The 21,998-nt window shown below is 42.8% G+C and overlaps 1 protein-coding gene across 1 annotated transcript in view; it reads right to left on the reverse strand.

Moving 5' to 3' along the window:
- Positions 1-1,910: 1,910 nt before the first annotated feature.
- atxn7l2a (ataxin 7-like 2a) overlaps positions 1,911-21,998 on the reverse strand; it is a 76,204-nt gene continuing 56,116 nt past the window's right edge. Inside the window, exons 11-12 of the mRNA XM_061689064.1 lie at positions 7,824-7,940; positions 1,911-1,987 (exon numbers count right to left, since the gene is read on the reverse strand). Of these exons, the coding sequence (XP_061545048.1) occupies positions 1,933-1,987; positions 7,824-7,940 (172 nt within the window). The 3' untranslated portion in view covers positions 1,911-1,932. The remainder of the gene's footprint in view (positions 1,988-7,823; positions 7,941-21,998) is intronic.

Raw genomic sequence — 21,998 nt, forward strand, 5'->3', positions numbered from 1 at the left:
ATCCAGAAAGAGTGGAATGAGGCAGGAGTCACAGCTTCAATAACCACCACATTTAGACCCATCCGGGATATGGGTTACAACTGTCGGGTTCCTCGGGTCAAGCCACGCCTGAGCCTGAGCCAACGTAAAGCCTCTCAACTGGGCCAAGGAGAAGGAGGACTGGACTGTTGGCCACTGTTCCAAGGTCCTCTTTTCCGATGAAAGCAAAGAGTGCCTTTCATTCGGGAATCAAGGTCCAAGGGTTTGGAGGAAGATGGGTGAAGAACAGAACCGAAGCTGCTTGAGGTCCAGTGTGAAATATCCACAGTCAGTCATGATTTGGGGTGCAATGTCCAGTCCAGGTGTTGGTAAACTCTGCTTTCTTAAATCCAAGGTCACCGCAATGGTCTACCAGAATGTTTTAGAGGACTTCATGATTCCTTCTGCTGAGGATCTGTATGGAGATGCAGAGTTCATCTTCTAGCAGGACTCGGTCCCTGCCCGTACCGCCAGAAGCAACAAGACCTGGTTTGATGCCCATGCCATCACAGTGCTTGACTGGCCAGCCAACTTGCCGGATCTAAATCCCATTGAGAATCTATGGGGTATTATCTAGAGGAACATGAGGGGCACCAGACTCAAAAACAAAGAAGAAATCTGGGCTTCCATAACTCCCAGGCAAAGCCACGGCGCATCGAGGCAGTGATTAAAACAAAGGGATTGTATTGAAATATTGAAGATTAACATATTGTTTTGAATGCACCATATTGTGATTGATTTAATGTGACCCGAATTTCTTTATTTTTTTTCCTATAAAAAACTGAAAAGTAAATTGTGATTTCTTCATAGTATTCTCTTTTTTTTAAAATTCCTGATTTCGTGGGTTTTATGAGCTGGAAACCCAAATTATGTAAAAAAATCAATTAATTAATACTTGAAATTGTTTAAATTGTGGGCCCTGAATCTATAATCTATGAAAGTTTAACCTTTTGAATGGAATTACGGAAATAAATTAACTTTTTCATGATACTCTAATTTTTGGGAAATCTCCTATCTTTTCCCTTCTTTTAATTCTAGGTAAGGTGTTTATGAGACTGGAGTCCAAAATGAATTTTTAACTTTTAACTAATTTCTCTAACTCTAGTTTCACACATCTCCGTGGTAGTATCGATGGCATTGCAGAATTTTAAGAACGTCCAAACTTCAAGCGGACTGCCCTGTGCCTTTTCGTGAGAAGTGGCTTCCGACTGGCCACTCCTACCATAAAGGCTTGATTGGTGGAGTGCATTAGTAATGGTTTACCTTCTGGGTAGTTCTATCTTTGCAAGGGAACACCGGAGCTTCCGCCTTAAAGACCATAGGGTTCTTGTTCACCTCGCTGACCAAGGCCCTTCTTCCCCGGTGACTCATCTTGGTTCGACAGCCAGATCTAGGAAGGGTCCTGGTGGTTCCAAACTTCTTCCATTTACGAATAATCGAGACCACAGTGCTTTTCGGAACCTTCAATGCTGCTGAAATTCTTTTTGTATCCTTCCCCAGATTTGTGCCTTGACACAATCCGGTCTCAGAGGTCTGCAGACTCTGATATGCCCTGCCAACTGTGAGACCTTATATAGACAATCAACTGAATTTACCACACGTGTGGACTCCATTCAAGTTGGAGAAGCATCTCATGTGGAAATCAGATGAACCTGAGCTGGAGTTTGAGTGTCATAGCATGTGAATACTTATGTACCTATTAGGTTTGAATGTTGATTTTTTTTTTTTTTTTTAATTGACACAAATGTCTGAAAATAGGTTTCTACTTTGTCATCATGGGATATTTTATGTAGATTCTTTTGGAAAGAAAACCCATACTAAAATCAGCTTTAGAACACGTCTCTACCATAGCAAAATGTGGAAAACGTGAAGGGGTGGAAATACTTTCTGGTGGCACTGTATTCATTATTAAGTCTATACCATAAACTTACCGCAAGTGCCATACACAAGGGATGCCAAGAAAACAGACCTGGAAGACAGAGAGAGTCGGGTTTACAGTTTAATAGTGGTGATTGTGGGCTTGTTTCTTATGCGAGCACACAACCAAAGTATTACTATTAGATTCATATTAATTATTATTTATATAATAGTAATGATCTTTCATACATGGTTGGGAGTCTAATTTATTTTCAATTGTATTAGTTTCACCGGTGGTTGAATTCTGAGGAGTTAGAATTCTCAAATCCAAAATGTATCTTGGCTTTTAACAGTGAATAAATGTAAAATTTTGTCACGTGTGTGCGAATTGACAAATTGACATTTGCAAACAATGGCTCAACTGTTGAAAATATTTTGTGTCGAAAAACCAATCCTGAAAAGAAACTCAAGCTTTTCTAACAAATCTGTTGGGGTGTACTCAATTATGTTGAGCACTATGTTCGAACTGGAAATATGCCTGATCTTAATAGACTTTTTAAAAGAAACATACGACATGCTGAAGGTTGAATGTTGCTGAGCCTGGCAGCTCCCTGTACTTTCAGTTTGAATTAAAAAAAAAAAAAAAAAAAAAGATGTCTTTTGTCTAAGATTTAAAAAATATATACACACACACAAAAATATACACACACACATAGGTCACCGACGTGGTTAAGAAGCTCCTCGGTGGATGAGATGGGTGGAGGGTGTGTTCCAACTACAGGGGGAGCACACTCCTCAGCCTCCCTGGTAAGGTCTATTCAGGGGTGCTGGAGAGGAGGGTCCGTCGGGAAGTCCAATCTCAGATTCAGGAGGAGCAGTGTGGTTTTCGTCCTGGCCGTGGAACAGTGGACCAGCTCTACACCCTCGGCTGGGTCCTCGAGGGTGCTGTGGGAGTTCGTCCAACCAGTCTACATGTGTTTTGTGGACTTGGAGAAGGCGTTTGACCGTGTCCCTCATGGAGTCCTGTGGGTGCTTCGGGAGTATGGGGTACCGAACCCCCTGATACGGGCTGTTCGGTCCCTCCACGACCGGAGTCAGAGTTTGGTCCGTGTATACGGCAGTAAGTCGGACTCGTTTCCGGTGAGGGTTGGACTCCGCCAAGGCTGCCCTTTGTCACCGATTCTGTTCCTAACTTTTATGGACAGAATTTCTAGGTGCAGCCGAGGCGTAGAAGGGGTCCGGTTTGGTGGCCCCAGTGTTGCATCTCTGCTTTTTGCAGATGATGTGGTTCTGTTGGTTTCATCAAGCCGAGATCCCCAACTGTCACTTGAGCGGTTCGCAGCAGAGTGCGAAGCAGCTGGGATGAGAATCAGCACCTCCGAATCTGAGACCTGGGAACACCTCGGGATCCCCCCGGAAGAGCTGGATGAAGTGGCTGGGGAGCGGGAAGTCTGGTGGGCGTCCCTGCTAAAGCTACTGCCCCCTCGACCCAACCTCGGATAAGCGGTAGAAAATGGATGGATGGATGGAAAAGTCTGACTTCATCAAATTACTGAATGCACTTCCTCAACAATATTTGTCCATGAGTAGGAGTACAATGCAGTATGAACAAAACAATCCCCAATTATCCACATATTCCCCTAACTTTCACCTAACAGAGGAGGGGGCTTATGACATCACCAATCTCCTACTTACAATTCCATCCTTTTGTCCTGTCCAAAGAAACTCAATAATTCTGGCTCCAAGAAACCGCACAGCCTCCTTTTGACCGTTAAGGCTTCTTTATCCTCGCGCGGACGGCGACCGCTCTGACGTCACTGCGGCTGTCCCACGCGTAGTTTGCCTTTATACTCGAGCGCAACCCACACGCGCTGTTTTGAAAGTGTGCTGCAGTTCTCCTCCAAGTCGCTACGGCTGGTATTGGATAGGACACCACAGGGTGGAGTTTCCTCTGCATTGTTTTCCATTTCCGGTAGCCGTTTTTCCTTTCCTTTCAGTAACAAGGAACGAAGCAACAAAAATGTCGACCGCGACAGAACAAATGGACCGAGATGACCAGATGATACGTTTAATTATGCTGCAAAATCGATCGAGAAGGCGGCGACGTAGATGGTATGTAGAACCAATGGGCATGCTGGTAGGTCATCACAGCATGTGACTAAAACGGACCCATTACGAGAGATGATCTATTTTTGTCGGGTGCGCGGCAAGCTACGCGCGAGGGGCAATTCTTCGGTTACGCGACCGCGGGAATAAAAGAGGCCCTTAGGTAACTCCACGACCACTTTACAATTGAACGGTATATCAATGAGAGAGTTTCCACTCAACGACTCTGGTGGATTGACAATTGCCTCTTGGCCAGGCGGCTTAACGGCTCTCCCCCTTTTTTACATTCCAAAAGAATGATTCCACACGTGATGCGGGGCATGCATCTGAATTGGAGCATAAATAGTTGAGTCTTCCACACAAACACTGGCTAGTGCAGCCTCACTAAGCCTTGCTGCATGAACTGATGAAGCCTGCTCAGATGAGAGGTGAAACGTCTTCTAAGACAAACAGAACAGGCCAGTTGCGATCGATTCATCGATGCCCTGAGTGTGTGGGAATCCTAATAATGGATCGTAGATGCTTTGAGCCATGTGCCTATGGCGACGCGAAGCTGGTGGGAGCAAAGTGTTGGCACATTCCATGTAGCTAAACTAATGGGGGCAAAGTTTCGGCGCATTCCATGTTTGTGGATGGAAGGGTCGGAAACCAAAATAACTACGATGCCTGCGTATGGTTGCACACACGTCGTACAATCACAACAAGGGAACTCCGAACTGGGAATAACCTTTCATTGGTAAGAATGCTTTTTGGCTCTTTATTTCAAAAGTGCTGCAATGCTTTGGGTGAACCACGTTAGTTTTTTAGAAAGCTAGCTTGTTGAAGTCTAGCTCGCTGGCAGTAAATTACATCACGTTTGAGCCTTAACATACTGTATATTTCCCACCATAACCGTAAAAATCCCAACCTGAAAATAGCCATAATTTGCTTATTTTCTATGACAGCATGGTGGGCGAATGGCTAGCACACCCGCCTCACAGTTCTGAGGACCCAGGTTCAAATTCGGCCTCGCCTGTGTAAATTGTAACATTTGTCTTCCCGTGCCTGTGTGGGTTTTCTCCGGTTTCCTCCCACATCCCAAAAACATGCATGGTAGGTTAATTGAAGACTCTGAATTGTCCGTAGGTATGAATGTGAGTGAATTTTTGCTAAAAGACCATTAACCATATTGCACTGAGATCTAACTTTTGTCATTTTCTGCAGGAAGTTCAAAACAAACACTAGCTACTCGGCGTTACAGAGGACGACTTTTACGATATTTCCGTCCCAGTTATCGCAGTCATTAAGCAGGTTAGGTTTACTTATTACTTTAATCATACGCCTTTTGCACGAAACCAGTTGCTCTTCAAAATTCCATTAGCTTATGCTACTGCGCTGTCATCAAACATTTGATAATTATCATGTGGTATTCATCCTTTATTGTACGTATGTTTGTGCTACTTGTTTCAACCATAGCACATTTAACAACAACAACAACAAACATTGACAAAGATGGTGAACAATGCAAATTACATTTGTCCTTGGGCACCTCCTTTGCAGCCTCTGACTCAAATGTCAGCTGCCTTTAAAAATCACGTTCTATTCGACTAGGTTGGTCATTGTCACTTGAAGAAAGTGATGGGTGGGTATCCGTTGGGGGGGGGGGGGGGGGGGGGGGGGATGTTGAATGATCTAAAGAAGAGGTCCGCAACTAAATTTGGCCCTGGGCAAATGTTTTTCCTGACAATTCAATCGCGGGCCGAAATTACATTTTCATCAGGCAAACCCTGGCTGCTTTTCTCACTAAAAAACAAGAACGTTTTTTGCGCTTTCATACTATTAGATTGTGTACAAAAACTGAATTTAATTATTTATTTAAAATAAATGAATTTGCTATAGGCTGTTATTAGGGTGTTACTTGCTGCAGTTCCTCACAGTGTCGTGAAACAGATCTGGCGAGAATGAGGCGACTCTTTAATCACTTACACACACACTTTGTTGTTCTTGTTGGGATAACGTGTGAGACATTAGCTCAAGATCGGACACGGGCTGCGCGTTTGGCTGCGCGAAACGGAGATCCGCCGCGGTTGCCAGAGGTCTGCCAGGCTTTGTTATGCTTGGGGGGGGGGGAGATGGCAGCCCGATCAATTACAAAGCAACGTTCAGCCGGGCGAGGTGCGTTTGAGCTGATGATGTGTCCTGCAATTCAAATTAGTTGTCACTACAATTTTTTTTATTCGGCGATTAATGCACACCCCTTATGTAAACAGTTAAAGGCGGCGAAGCTGCCGTTTTGACGCCATATTGTCATGCCACATTATGCGGCCATTCTGGTATTTAAATACTGTAACAAGGAAGTGAAGTGAGCGCTGCAACAGGCTCAGTTTTTTCATGAAAGTAAAATATAGATCCCCCCCCGAAAAGTCATCTGGCGGGCCAGACCATTTATTTACCATTTATCTGGCGGGCCAGATAAAATTGGCAGCGGGCCAATTTTAGTACGCGGGCCGTGCGTTGCCGACCGTTGATCTAAAGGAGAGAAGCCTAAAAGAAATAAGTAATATGACATGCCTGAAATGTAGCATTTGGCAGTTGCCCAGATACAAGTGGAAAAAAAAAAATCACATCTGATCCATCTTCAAAATGGTTTTGCTGTTAAATACAGATCTTTCTTTTCAACATATATATATATATATATATATTTTTTTTTTTTATGATCTACCTAGTAGTTTAGGGGGAAACATGAGATCTCGACTGATATTTGTGAAGCTGAAAACCCCTGAACATTGATTACAGATGATTTTTCAATGACTCTTACCTTCTTCCACTGAAGTTCCATCTATTGACAATTGTAAAAATATTACTTCCAAGTTTCTTACATCTCCCGAGTTTAACTCTCTTAAAAAGTCAGTGAATTATGATCTCTTTTTCTTTTCTTTTCTTTTTTTTCCTTAGTGTGCTTATGCCCAAAGTCTCAATAGAAAATAATGGAGTGGAGGAACAGGACCATGGCAGGACTCCCATTTCAAGATGGCGGCCACTTTGCTCCAATTTGCTCTCAAAGCCCAGGCTCCATGTGTTACATACTGCAGTATATCTATTGTGGTTACTGCTAGCCCTAAATGGCCACCACCTCCCACAATGTAGCACAACTTCTTGCGTTGTATTGTGGGAGGTGGCGGCCATTTTGTGCAAAATACCTGAAGGACGGACAGAGCCAATGATGTTGACGCGGAGTGAGAAAAAGCACAGAGTTCTCAGCCTTCCGCGGCCATGCCAAGACTGTTCATAAACCCAATAGTAACCAGAGGTCATTTTTGTTTAAAAAAAAATAAAATAAATAATAATAAAATAATGTTGTTTGGTGGTTGTGCGATGGTAACATCCCATCCACAGGAACAATGGTGAGAAATTAAGGTCGCAGAAGAACAAATCCAAGCAAAGCAAGCATATTTTTTTTTAAATTCCCCAGTCAGACATTTTTAAAATGTGAGTTGCCGTCAAATGAAGAATAAAAAATAAATGGTCTAATGCTTAAACTGAAGCACAACTATTGTCCTACATAGTAGACAAATATTACAGGTGTAACTAGCACAAGCATTTGATTAGAAGCTAGCTTTCTACTAGAAAAATCACAAAAGTCAACAAATGTGTAAAAGAGGTTTAATTCTTTTTTTGTTTTGTTTTTTAAAGTAAACCAACATATTTAATTTAGCAGCATAACCGGATCATCTTGAGGTATTTGAAGTTCATATCCATTCATTCAAAATATTTGACCCCTTCACCCTCAGCCTTTCATTCGGATGATCGCAAAGACACACTCAGCCGATTCCCGTCAAAGGATCCGTAAAGCAGCAGCTCACATGTTGTACAGAGTGCGCACATGCATGCACAATCCTGTTGCCACAGTCTTGTATTGGGTCGAGCTGGCTCCCTCTTGTGGCTTGTAAAGGCAGGCACAATTAATGGTGCAGTTTTGGCTGTGGGACAAAAAAAATAATAATAATAATTTTAACAGCTGTCGTAGTGTTCCAAATTTCATATAATCAGTGTTCCTATTCTGCTAAAGTTGTGTATGTAACTTCGGGGTAAATTTTCTATATATGATGAAAATAATCTTCACCCACAAATTGAAATTAATACATAGTTGTGAGGACCTGTGAAGTTTCAGATGACGTTTTAGGCAGTGGTTAGCATGTCGGCCACCATCGAGAGGTCCTGAGTTCGACTCCCCCCCCCCCCTCAGCAGTCCAGGGTAGGGCTGCACAATATTGGAAAATGACATTGCAATTTTTTTAAAACCTGCAATATATATTGTGATGTGAAATAATACAGGATCAGTCTTGGGAAAGTTCATTTTCTATACCAACGAGTTCAAAGTTAAGTTCATCGTTCCAAAAATGAACTACTTCAGTTCATAATTACAAATTTTGAACTAATTTCACCGGTCAAAAAAAAGGAACTAGTCCCCCCCCCCCCCAATAAGTCGCTGACAGGCTATTACCCTCAAAATACTGGCATTTAATTTCCCCATTGTCGCCACCCATTCAGTCCACACGAGTAGCCAGCTGCAGCTTTCACCCTACAATCTCCAAATCATGAGGAAAAACATGTTGCTTGATGGTGTTTTTTTTAGAATGAGGAATTCCAATAAAAACAGGACCTTTGTCCTTAATGTGAAGAAAAAAAAAAAAACACCAAAAAACATGCAACACAGTATGACAGGAACGATGGTGAAAGGACTGATAACATTGCATTCCTCGCAGCTCTACTCTTATTTTACAAAACAGAAATTCCAAAGCATCACAGTGTGATCGTACAGTGTTATAACTGAAGCATTCTGATACAAATTATTTTCCTAATTAATTTTTACAATGATCTACTACATGTACTACAAAAGAACATTCACTGCCATTTATGCAGTGTCCCTGAACGCACCAAGCGCACTCATGCAGCTGCTGCATGCCTGCCTAGTTTCATTCTGATGAGCAAAATAGGAAATGCAGCCGGTTTATATTCTATTAGCGTGTCCAAACAGGTCCCTCTGCTGGGGCCTCATGTACAAAGACTTGCGTGGATTTCCAACTGAAACATGGCGTACGCTCAAATCCAGAAAATGTCGGACGCGCAAAAATATCCAGATGTATAAAATCTGTACGTACGCATGAATCCAAGCACATTTCCTTCGTAGATCCAAATCAATGTAGAACTGAGCCCACATTTTGGAGGAGCTGACCCCTCCCTGTCCACGCCCACAATTAAATATGCAAATCATATTTAAATGAACCCTGCACCTGAGATCAAGATTTCTGCATGATCAGAAAAAAAGGAAAATGAGCAAGGTATTGGAGAAAAAAAATAAATTCTGAATGTGAAGTTGCTCAATGAAGTAGAGGTGCCAAGAAAATCCTCTTTTGGCACGCTGTCCTCCAGCGTTGAAAACAACAAGCGAAAGAGGAGTGAATGGGACAGCGTCTGTACGGCTGTCAACGCTGTGGTTTCAGAACTGTGCACACACGCTGAACTAAAAAAAGAAGTGGTCAGACATTCAGGTGGATGTGAAGCGGAAGCCAGCTGCCCACCGCGCCAAAGTGTGGCCAAAACAGGTGGAAGAACCGGCGTGGAGGGCTTCAATCGCTGCAATCATGGGTTGACACTACTCTCACATGTGGTCGACTCTGATTACCCCCAAGGTCATACCATGTATTTTTATAACTCCCAACAAATGTGTTCATACAGCGCTATGAGAGAAAGGTTCACGCGTAACTGTTGTATGGTATTTGTAATCTTTTGAATTCAAATAGAAGCAGATCAGCATATCAAAGAGGATATCAATCTTTTACTCATGTTTGATTACTCAATTAATTAGTTTAATACACAGGAGAGGACACACAGTCGCAGCCACGTGCTACATGTTCGGGGGATTCATTCACCGTCGCCGGTGTCTCCAGTGTCACAGACGTGGAGGATTCCTCCACCGTGCCTCACTAAAAAAAGTCTTTTGAATGTACTTAATTTGAACGTACATCGGTTGCTCATGATAAAATGTGTTAAAATGACTACTTACCCTTCTTCTCCCCAAAAGAAAAAAACTGATGTACATGTTCAAATTCAATTCAAAGGATTATTTTTTTCAGTGCTGGCATTCACTGGTGTCACAGACGCGGAGGATTCATCCCCCGTTCCTGGCACCCATAGCGTCTCCGACGCAATTACACTTCTTCAAGAACCAGCTGCTGCTGCCGGCCGTGTCCTCACCCATGCTGTGCTGGAGTCACAAGAGGAGACTGAGGGCAATAGGCAGCATAAATGATCGCCTTGATCAATTTATAGGCGTCTTCACAAATATCAGTGATTCATTAAAATATATTGGTTATTAAGTAAATTCTGAGTCCTTGCTTCTTTTAAATTGTTGAAATCAGCCATGAGACTTTTGGGGAATGATGCAGCAAGTTTTTCTCACCTGGATCTTCTGCCATTCTTCCTTGCAGATCCACTCCAGTTCTGTCAGATTGGATGTTGAACGTTGGTGGGCAGCCATTTTCAGGTCTTTCCAGGAGATGCTTTATTGGGTTTAAGTCAGGGCTCTGGCTGGGCCATTCAAAAACAGTCATGGAGTTTTTCTGAAGCCAGTCCTTCAATATTTTAGCTGTGTGCGTAGGGTCATTGTCTTTTTTGAAGGTGAACGTTCGGCCCAGTCTGAGGTTCTGAGCACTCTGGAGGTTTTCATCCAGGATATCCCTGTACTTAGCCGCATTCATCTTTTCTTGGATTGCAACCAGTCTCCCTATCCCTGCAGCTGAAAAACACACCCACAGCATGATTCTTCCACCACCATGCTTCACTGTTGGGACTGTATTGGACATGTGATGAGCAGTGCCTGGTTTTCTCCACACATGCCACTTAGAATTAAGGCCAACAATTTCTATCTTGGTTTCATCAGAGTCAGAATCATCTTTATTTGCCAAGTATGTCCAAAAAACAAAAGGAATTTGTCTCCAGTAGTTGGAGCTGCTTTAGTACGACAACAGACAGTCAATTGACAGAGAACACTTTTGAGACATAAAGACATTGAGGAATACAGTCACTATCTGGTAATGCCGATACAAATTATTATTATTATTTTTTTGGACAATTGTGCAAAAAATGCAGTCCTCTAGCACTTCGAATGACTAATCTCCGGTGCAATGACCATTGTGCAAAGGGCGCCGAGACTTCAAGGAGTGTATGCAGTTTAAAGTGATGAGTAGTGCAATAATCTGGGACAATGTTGATTGTGCAAATGTTGCAGATACTCGTCAGTCAGTGTGCAAATGGGGCAGATGCTACACTGGCATGAGTGGCCAGTATTTGTCAACAACAGATATGCAAATAGTGCAGTGTGGCGAGACTGCTAGTGAGTGGACGAGTAATATACAATTGGCCTGACAGAAATGTGACAACTCAGACAAAAATCAGACCAGAGAATCTTATTTCTCACCATCTTGGAGTCCTTCAGGTGTTTTTTTTTTTTTTTAAGCACACTCCATGCGGGTTTTCATGTGTTTTGGAGAGGCTTCCGTCGGGCCACTCTGCCATAAAGCCCAGACTGGTGGAGGGCTGCAGTGATGGTTGACTTTCTAGAACTTTCCTATCTTTCGACTGCATCTCTGGAGCTCAGCCACAGTGATCTTTGGGTTCTTGTTTACCTCTCTCACCAAGGCTCTTCTCCCCCAATTGCTCAGTTTGGCCGGACGGCCAGCTCTAGGAAGGGTTCTGATCGTACCAAACGTCTTCCATTTAAGGATTAAGGAAGTCACTGTGCTCTTAGGAACCTTAAGTGCATCAGATTTTTTTTTTGTAACCTTGGCCAGATCTGTGCTTTGCCACAATTCTGTGTCTGAGCTCTTCAGGCAGTTCCTTTGACCTCATGATTCTCATTTGCTCTGACATGCACTGTGAGCTGTAAGGTCTTATATCGACAGCTGTGTGGTTTTCCTAATCAAGTCCAATCAGTATAATCAAACACAGCTGGACTCCAATGAAGGTGTAGAACCAGCTCAAGGATGATCAGAAGAAATGGACAGCACCAGAGTTAAATATGTGTGTCACAGCAAAGGGTTCTGAATACTTATGGCCGGGTGATATTTCAGTTTTTCTTTTTTAGTAAATCTGCAAAAATATCAACAATTCAGTTTTTTTTTCTATCAATATGGAGTGCTGTGTGGACATTGAGGAAAACAAATCAACTTAAATGATTTTAGCAAATGACAAAAGACAATGACCCTAAGCACACAGCTAAAATACCGAAGGAGTGGCTTCAGAACAACTCCGTGACTGTTTTTGATTGGTCCAATGGCAAATGATCCCCAAATCCAGGTGTGAAAAACATGTTGCATCAATCCCAAAAAGACTCATGGCTGTAGTAGCTCAAAAGGCTGCTTCTCCTAAATACTGAGCAAAAGGTCTTAATACTTATGGCTGTGTGATATTTAAGTTTTTCTTTTTTATTAAATCAACAAAAAAATTGAACAATTAAGTTTTTTTCTGTCAATATGGGGTGCTGTGTGTACATTAATGAGGGAAAAAAATACTTAAATGATTTTAACAAATAGCTGCAATATAACAGTGAAAAATTTAAGGGGGTCTGAAAAGTTTCCGTACCCACTGTAAATATAGCATGATATTTTGCCTTTGTTTACAGCCGACATCTTGACTTAGTGCACATAGTTTCTGTGCATGTACACATTTGTAGCTTCACTGAGATCTCCATGAAGTTAAAAAAAAAAAAAAAAAAAAAAAAAAAAAAAAAAAAAAAGCTTGCCACTTAAGGAAGCTTGCATTTAGCCTAGCTCCAAGGAGCACGGATAACATGGAAGCGCCACAACAGAAGCCAAAAAAAGACGTGGCGACCGCAGGAGACTTGAATGGGAGAAAGTTAATCCAGCACATCGTGAAAGATGATGAGAGCTGCTAGATAGCCAGCAGGCTAGCTGGAAAAGCGAGGATCCGCAAGGATTTATGGCACCGGAGACAAGCGCAAAACAGACACGGCAGCGATTCTACCCCTGGCCAAGCTATGGCAAAGGATGTTCGTGACAATAGGCTACTGTATTTTAAACTAAAAATAAAACGTTTCTGTACGGAGACGCGGTAGCTAGAACACACCAGTCATAAATCACAACTTGCCCACATCCTCTCTTATCTGTTCAATAGATAGTTTTCAAATTATAAAATTTTCAAATTTGATTTTTTTTTTGTTGGACTTGTTTTGGAATAGTACATGGAGGAACGATTCGAACTCATTCGATAATCATTCGCCAATGTCAACAAGAATTGAGATTAGGGTTTTAGAGAGCGAGTCCGACCACTATGGACGCCAGAAAATCTGCAACCTTAATGAGGACAAGCGCGAGAGAAAGTGGATGAATGTTGCTTCAGTATTTCTGGCTTATATGGGTAACACCGTCAAAAAAATAAATAAATGTATGTACAAAGTATATTATGCTGGAGATATACACAGCGACTGAAATAAGTATTTAACACGTCACCATTTTACTCAAATATATTTCCAAAGGTGCTATTGAAATGAACATTTCACCAGATGTTGGGAACAACCCATGTAATCCATACATACAAAGAAAGTACAACAAATAAGCTCAGAAATTAAGTTGTGTGTAATAATGTGAAATGACACAGGGAAAAAGTATTGAACATGCCAACTGGAATTTAATACTTTGTATAAAAGTATTTGTTTGCAAAGACAGCTTATGGACGCCTCCTGTCGGGAGAAACTAGTCACATGCTGGTGTGCTTTTGGCCCATTACTCCAAAAAAGCAGTCTTGAAGAAGGTTCAGTGAGCTTCTTTTATGGACCTTGAGTTTCAGTTCTTTCCATAGATTTTCAATTGGATTCAAGTCAGGTGATTGGCTGGGCCATTCTAGCAGCCTTATGTTTTTCTTTGAAACCTATTGAGAGTTTCCTTGGCAGTATGTTTTAGATCATTATCCTGCTGGAATGTCCATCCTCGTTTAATTTTCATCATCCTCGTAGATGGTAGCAGATCTTTGTCAAGAATGTCTTGGTTCATATACCCATTCATCCTTCCTTCAATAATGTGAAGTTTACCAGTACCATTTGCTGAAATCCAGACCCACACCAACATCTTGCCGCCCGCGAACTTCACTGTTGTTATGGTGTTTTTAGGATGATGTCCATTTCTCCTCCAAACACTGGTGTGCATTATGGCATCCAAACAGTTCAATTGTGCTCTCATCCGATCAGACTATAGTCTCTCAGTATTTAACTGGCTTATCCAAATGTCGTGCAGCAAACTTTAAACGAGCTTTGACACGCTTCCCCCCCCCCCCAGCAATGGGGTCTTGCTTTATGAGCGTGCATCCAGGCCATTCTGGAGGAGTACATTACTTAGTTTTCCTCGTGACAACAGTACCTGCTAATTCCAGGTCTTTTTGAAACTCTCCACAGGTCGTCCTTGGGTCTTGGACAACTCTTCTGATTATTCTTTGCACTCCTCTGTCAGAAATCTTAGGAGGAGGACCTGATCGAGGCAAATTTATTGTGGCATGGTTGGCTTTCCACTTATGTATTATGGCCCTAACTGCTCACTGGAACATTCAGAAGCTTAGATATGCGCACCTGTAACCAATGCCGTTATGTTTCGCAACAATTAGTTTGCGATGGACTTGAGACAGCTCTCTGCTCTTACCCATCATGAGATGTGTCTTGACAATGTGACCTTTTTGAAGGCCATCAACTTGAACTGAACTAGCTGATATTCATTTGCACTGACAAGGGGCTGGATTGCTCTGATTATTGATAGATTATAGGTGTTCTCTTGGCTTTCCATGCCTTTTTGCACACAACTTAATTTCTGAGCTTGTTTGTTTTACTTTCTTTGTAAGTATGAATTACTTGGGTTGTTCCCAACATCTGGTGAATTGTTCAGGTCAATAGCACCTTTGGAAGTATATTTAGTGAGAAAAATGGTGACGTGTTAAATACTTATTACAGCTGCTATGTGCGTGTGTGTAACCTCCCAGAACAAGAACCAGTCGTCATAACAGTGGAAGATATCCAAGCAAGAGTGTCTAAGATGAAGAGCTGGACAGCACCAGGTCCCGACATGATTCACACCTACTGGCTAAAGAAACTAACAGCGCTCCATGAACACCTGGCAGCACAAATGAACAAGCTCTTTACATTGGGGAGCCACCCATACTGGGTAACCCAGGGTCAGACAGTCCTCATCATGAAGGACCCCCATAAGGGAACGACACCATCAAACGACCAGCCTATAACCTGCCTCAGCACCACATAGAAGCTCCTATCCTCATACACACACCCATTACTGGTTGACAGGTCAATCGCCCAAGAATGTAAAACCAGAAGTACCAACCTGTGCACTGCCTGGATTGACTACAAGAAAGCCTACGACTCAATGCCACACACAAGGATACTGGAGTGCCTGGAACTCAGAGCTCCCAAATGTTACGGAACGTCCATATTTTGTTACAGAAATCACTGACTTGTTACGGCTGAAACACCAATTCTTTCGAATATTGGGAAGAAAAACAATAAAAATACACCATCCAAAATTACCAGCCAGTACGGCGCTGTGTCCTACCACCATGACGAAAATGTCATCAATGAATTTGATGAAATAAACACGATATTTTAAAAATAAATAAATAAATAAATAAAAAAATAGCTGTTGCGGGCACGACGAGGCAAAAGTTGTCTTTGTTTCCGATGTCAACCCATTGTAATTCACTAATCATCGCCTCCATGGTAGTGAATAAGGTACAATTCTTACCGTGCTTTTTACACTTATCGTTTACGTTATCACGAAGGGAGGGCGAGGAGTGGGTAGGAAAAGATGGAAGAGCATGATGCTAATGGCTACGCTATCGTGTCATAAAGTCGCAAAACACCAAAATAAGTGGTACAGTACACTTGTTACATAGGTCTGGCTGCAACCGCGTTATAGCAGAGACAACAAAATAACAGGCCAATTTATACGTGTCTGGAGGTATAAATGTAAAATAATTCACAGCCTCACGAGACGCCCTCTGAACTGGAAATGAATTATTACGTGACTGGAGACAACATCTGAGGTTAAAAGTATATTATTATTAACAACATGTACGAGTAATATAAGTATAATATAAATATAATATTTATTAGTCCCACAATGTGGACATTTCCATATTTCAGTAACAATAGTGGATACAAGAAATAAATACATATATAAATAGCATGCAAAAGAAGACATCTGTACAAGTAAATCCACAGAAAATCCACCACCAAGTCTCCTTCTCTCCTTTCCTGCCAGAAGATACATCAAGTACTCTCCTGCCTGCCTCTCTGATCACCTTGGCTGCAGTGGTCCAGTCTTCTGGAAGCTCCTCCTGTCCACCAAGAGCCTGTCTCACCTCTTCCCGAAAAGTTGCATAACACTCGTCCTGTCTCAGCTTCCACTACATGGTTCTCTGCTCTACCTTTGTCTTCCTCCCCACCACCAGAGTCATCTTACACACCACCATCCTATGCTGTATAGCCACACTCTCCCCTACCACTACCTTACAGTCGGTAACCTCCTTCAGATTACATCATCTGCACAAAATGTAATTCACCTGCGTGCTTCTACCTCCACTCTTGTAGGTCACCCTATGTTCCTTCCTCTTCTGGAAAAAAGTCTTCACTACACCCATTTGCATCCTTTTTGCAAAGTCTACCACCATCTGTCCCTCAAAGTTCCTTTCCTGGATGCCATAATTACCCATCACTTCTTCATCACCCCTATTTCCTTCACCAACATGTCAATTACCATCTGGACCAATCACAACTCTCTCTCTGTCTGGGATGCTCAGAACTACTTCGTCTAGCTCCTTCCAGAATTTCTCTTTCACCTCTAGGTCACATCCTACCTGTGGGGCATAGCCACTAATCACATTATACACAACACCCTCAAGTTCAAGTTTCAGCCTCATCACTTGATCTGATAGTCTTTTCACCTCCAAGACATTCTTAGCTAACTCTTCCTTTAAAATAACCCCGACTTCATTTCTCATCCCAGCTACACATGGTAAAATAATTTAAACCCTGCCCCTAAACTTTTAGCCTTACTGCCTTTCCACCTGGTCTCCTGGACACACAATATATCAACCTTTCTCCTAATCATCATGTCAACCAACTCCCGAGATTTTCCTGTCATAGTCCCAACATTCAAAGTCCCCACATTCATTTCTAGGCTCTGTGCTTTCCTATTCTCTTTCTGGCGAAGAACCCGCTTTCCACCACTTCTTTTTCGACTTCGATCCACAGTGGCTGAATTTCCACCGGCGCCCTGCAGGTTGACGGTGCCGGTGGCGGACGTTGTTAACCCGGGCCACGACCGATCCGGTATGGAATTCTTTGGATGAACGTTCATATTTGTTTGGCAAAGTTTTAAGGAGGATGCCCTTACTGACGCAACCCTCTGCATTTATCCGGCCTACAGTTTGCACTGGCTTGTGCCCCCCATCGGGCTGCATTAGAGTAATGATTATGTTGTGCAATTGAACTATATTCAGAATTATTTTCATCCTATTGTAGAATATACTGCATTAACTGTCCCGCGGTGATGTTCTTGACAAAATGTTTAAAATTGGAATTTCAGACAAATTTGGACAAATTGTTCTGGAAGTAAGGTTCATGGGTTGGCAGCTCTGGTCACAAAGCGGGAAGAGAGGGGTTAGGACTAGCGAGCGTCACAGGCACTATCCAGGAGGAAACAACAGGTCTCCAAGAATACATCAAGATGACTCCCAGGGATAAACTACTAAATGAACGCCTCGAGCAACAGAAGCCTTGTAAAGAGAAGGAGCAAGATGGGCTGTCATGGAAAGACAAGTCCCTGCATAGCATGGACCACCGACAAACTGAAGAAGTGGCTGACAACATACCAGTGGCTGAAAAAGGCTGGATGAAATACAGCACAGAGGCAATAATCATGGCAGCACAAGAACAGGCCCTAAAACAAAGATCAATAGAGGCCAGCCCAGGGTCCAAGAATCAAAATTGTAGACACCACCCAAGGTGGTTGACAACAACCAGGCCAAGATCCTGTGGGACTTGCAGAACCAGCCTGACATACTGTTGGTGGTTAAACATCAGAAGACAGCCTCTGTAGGCGATTAGTTTTTCCATTCACAAAGCCGCCATTATGTGGCATTATACGCAAGGCTCGAAATAAGAGGATTAAAATACATTGAAAAGCAAAACTTAAAATCATGGACAGAACATGAAGTGGCGGTGGCGGACCTCATCACAAGCGAGATCTGCCGCCGCCCTGGCTGGCCGACTCTGTTCCAGGAGCGGACGTCCGAGCCCAAGCGGGCGCGTGTCTTCCTCGGCCGGAGGGGCGTGAGGCTTCTAAACACGGATCTTTATGTTTTCCCGCTGAGGCACACTTAGTGGACAAGGAGCAGGCTGGACAAACTCTGTGCTCAGCCTGCAGGGCTAACGTTATGTTAGTAAAGTAGACTAACGTTAAGCTCACTGATTTGCACTTCGCCTTTGTCTCTCGGGTCCCCGACACCGCGTCATACTTGGTGGAGAGAAAGGTCCATGTTACAATGAACGGGTGCTCGCCTTGCATTTCACTATGAAATGTGACCACACTTTCGCCATTTGTCTTTGTTCTGTCTCTCCTCAATTTGGCGTCGCATTTTGCAACCAATGTCTTGGCACTTTTCAATCGACGCTTCATCCACATCCACGCATCGGTGACGTAGGCACGTTGTGTCATATACGCCACTGGCGTCTTTGCAACTGTCTCCGCGGTAAACATGATTTGTTGTTTTGCTTTTCAATGTGATTTTTGATGTCCAAAATGCAAATTTTGACACGGAAACTGCGATGAGAGACCGCTTCATTTCAACCTTGCACACATACAGTGGGTACGGAAAGTATTCAGACCCCCTTACATTTTTCACTCTTTTTTTATATTGCAGCCATTTGCTAAAATCATTTAAGTTATTTTTTTCTACATTAATGTACACACAGCACCCCATATTGACAGAAAAAAAGGAATTGTTGAAATATTTGCAGATTTATTAAAAAAGAAAAACTGAAATATCACACAGCCATAAGTATTCAGACCCTTTGCTCAGTATTGAGTAGAAGCAGCCTTTTGAGCTAATACAGCCATGAGTCAGGGTCAGACAGTCAATCAAAAACAGTCACGGAGTTGTTCTGAAGCCACTCCTTCGGTATTTTAGCTGTGTGCTTAGGGTCATTGTCTTTTGTCATTTGCTAAAATCATTTAAGTTGATTTGTTTTCCTCAATGTCCACACAGCACTCCATATTGACAGAAAAAAACTGAATTGTTGATATTTTTGCAGATTTATTAAAAAACAAAAACTGAAATATCACCCGGGCATAAGTATTCAGAACCCTTTGCTGTGACACACATATTTAACTCTGGTGCTGTCCATTTCTTCTGATCATCCTTGAGCTGGTTCTACACCTTCATTGGAGTGTCAGCTGTGTTTGATTATACTGATTGGACTTGATTAGGAAAACCACACAGCTGTCGATATAAGATCTTACAGCTCACAGTGCATGTCAGAGGAAATGAGAATCATGAGGTCAAAGGAACTGCCTGAAGAGCTCAGAGACAGAATTGTGGCAAAGCACAGATCTGGCCAAGGTTACAAAAAAAAAATCTGCTGCACTTAAGGTTCCTAAGAGCACAGTGACCTCCGTAATCCTTAAATGGAAGACGTTTGGGACGATCAGAACCCTTCCTAGAGCTGGCCGTCCGGGTTTTTCACATCTGGATTTGGGGATCTCTGCCATTCCTCCTTGCAGATCCTCTCCAGTTCTGTCAGGTTGGCTGGTGAACCTTGGTGGGCAGCTATTTTCAGGTCTTTCCAGAGATGCTCAATTGGGTTTAAGTCAGGGCTCTGGCTGGGCCATTCAAAAACAGTCACGGAGTTGTTCTGAAGCCACTCCGTCAGTATTTTAGCTGTGTGCTTAGGGTCATTGTCTTTTTTTTAAGGTGAACCTTCGGCCCAGTCTGAGGTTCTGAGCACTCTGGAGAAGGTTTTCGTCCAGGATATCCCTGTACTTGGGGGCGCATTTATCTTTCCTTCGATTGCAACCAGTCTCTCTTTCCCTGCAGCTGAAAAACACCCCTACAGCATGATGCTGCCACCACCACGCTTCACTGTGGGGACCGTATTGGACAGGTGATGAGCAGTGCCTGGTTTTCTCCACACATGCTGCTTAGAATTAAGGCCAACAATTTATATCTTGCTCTAATCAGACCAGAGAATCTTATTTATCACCATTTGGAGTCTTTCAGATGTTTTTTAGCAAACTCCATGCGGGCTTTCCTGTGTCGTGCACTGAGGAGAGGCTTCCGTCGGCCCACTCTGCTATAAAGCCCCCGATTGGTGGAAGCATGGAGTGATGGTTGACTTTCGAGAACTTTCTCCCATCTCCCGACTGCATCTCTGGAGCTCAGCCACGGTGATCTTTGGGTTCTTCTTTACATCTCTCACCAACGCTCTTCTCCCACGATTGCTCAGTTTGAGCAATCCCACGATTGCTCGGCCAGCTCTAGGAAGGGTTATGATCATCCAAAACATCTTCCATTTAAGGATTATGGAGGCCACTGTGCTCTTGGGAACCTTAAGTGCAGCAGAAATTCTTTTGTAACCATGGCCAGATCTGTGCCATGCCACAATTCTCTCTCTGAGCTCTTCAGGCAGTTCCTTTGACCTCATGATTCTCATTTGTTTGACATGCACTGTGAGCTGTAAGGGCTTCTATAGACAAGTGTGTGGCTTTCCTAATCAAGTCCAATCAGTATAATCAAACACAGCCGGACACCAATGAAGGTGTAGAACCATTTTAAGGATGATCAGATTAAATGGACAGCACCCGACTTAAATGCAAAGGGTCTGAATACTTATGGCTGTGTGATATTTCAGTTTTTCTTTTTTAACAAATCAGCAAAAAATTCAACAATTAAGTTTTTTTTCCTGTCAATATGGGGTGCTGTGTGTATATTAATGAGGAAAAAAAGAACAAATGATTTTAACAAATGGCTGCAATATAACAGAGTGAAAAATTTAAGAGGGTCTGAAAACTTTCCATACCCACCGTACGTAGGCATGCAATGTTGTGCGTCAGTGGACACACTCTCACAGAGCTTTTTGCGCTTCTAAGACGAGGGACACACATCAAAGGAGATCCCTGCATACAGCTCAGGGTGTGCCCCGCCTCTCGCCCAGAGTGAGCTGGGAGAGGCTCCAGCACACCCACGACCCTAGTGAGGATAAGCAGCACGGAAAATGGATGGACAGACAGAGGGCCGAAATTACTGTCCAAGAGGCCACTGTCAGAAAACCAATTAAAAAAAAATTCCAGTCAAGTCGCTTTGTGCACCTCCAAACAAAAAGTGGCTCGCTCACTCTCCCCGTCGTCCTCGGTAGCACAGGCCGCACCCCTGACTCGTTCATCCAATCACATTTAAACACTCGCTCATTCAATAACATTCAGATACTGTGATTGTAAATATTAAAATTATGCTCTCTCTTCTTATGCTTAATCATCTTTTAACTGAATAACTGAAAATTCAGGCCTCAACACAGGCTATAATTAAGAAGTCAAGGCGCAACTGCATCTTGCCGACTGCGGACATTCAAGAAGACCGAAACAACTGCAAAGCTGAAAGGAGACGACGAGACGCCAGTTAGTCTCAGTTAAAGCTGCTTAGATGTTGTGAAGGCTGAGTTCTGTACATGCTTGATGACACCAAGATGTTTTACAACTGGTAGCCTCCAGCTGTTAGCCTCAAGCAAGGCCTGAGTTATAAAACCAATGGTACCCAAGACGGAGATGAACGCCATAATTACCTCAGGAACTTTACTAAACTTCAGACACCATTAAAACATAAACAGTACATGGTTACATGAGGAAACTTCAGACACCATTAAAACCTAAGCACTTAATTCAACTAACTGCTAAGCATATAGTTTATAA

The sequence above is a fragment of the Phycodurus eques genome, chromosome 10, assembly GCF_024500275.1.
Source record: "Phycodurus eques isolate BA_2022a chromosome 10, UOR_Pequ_1.1, whole genome shotgun sequence".
In the NCBI taxonomy this organism is placed as follows: Eukaryota; Metazoa; Chordata; class Actinopteri; order Syngnathiformes; family Syngnathidae; genus Phycodurus; species Phycodurus eques.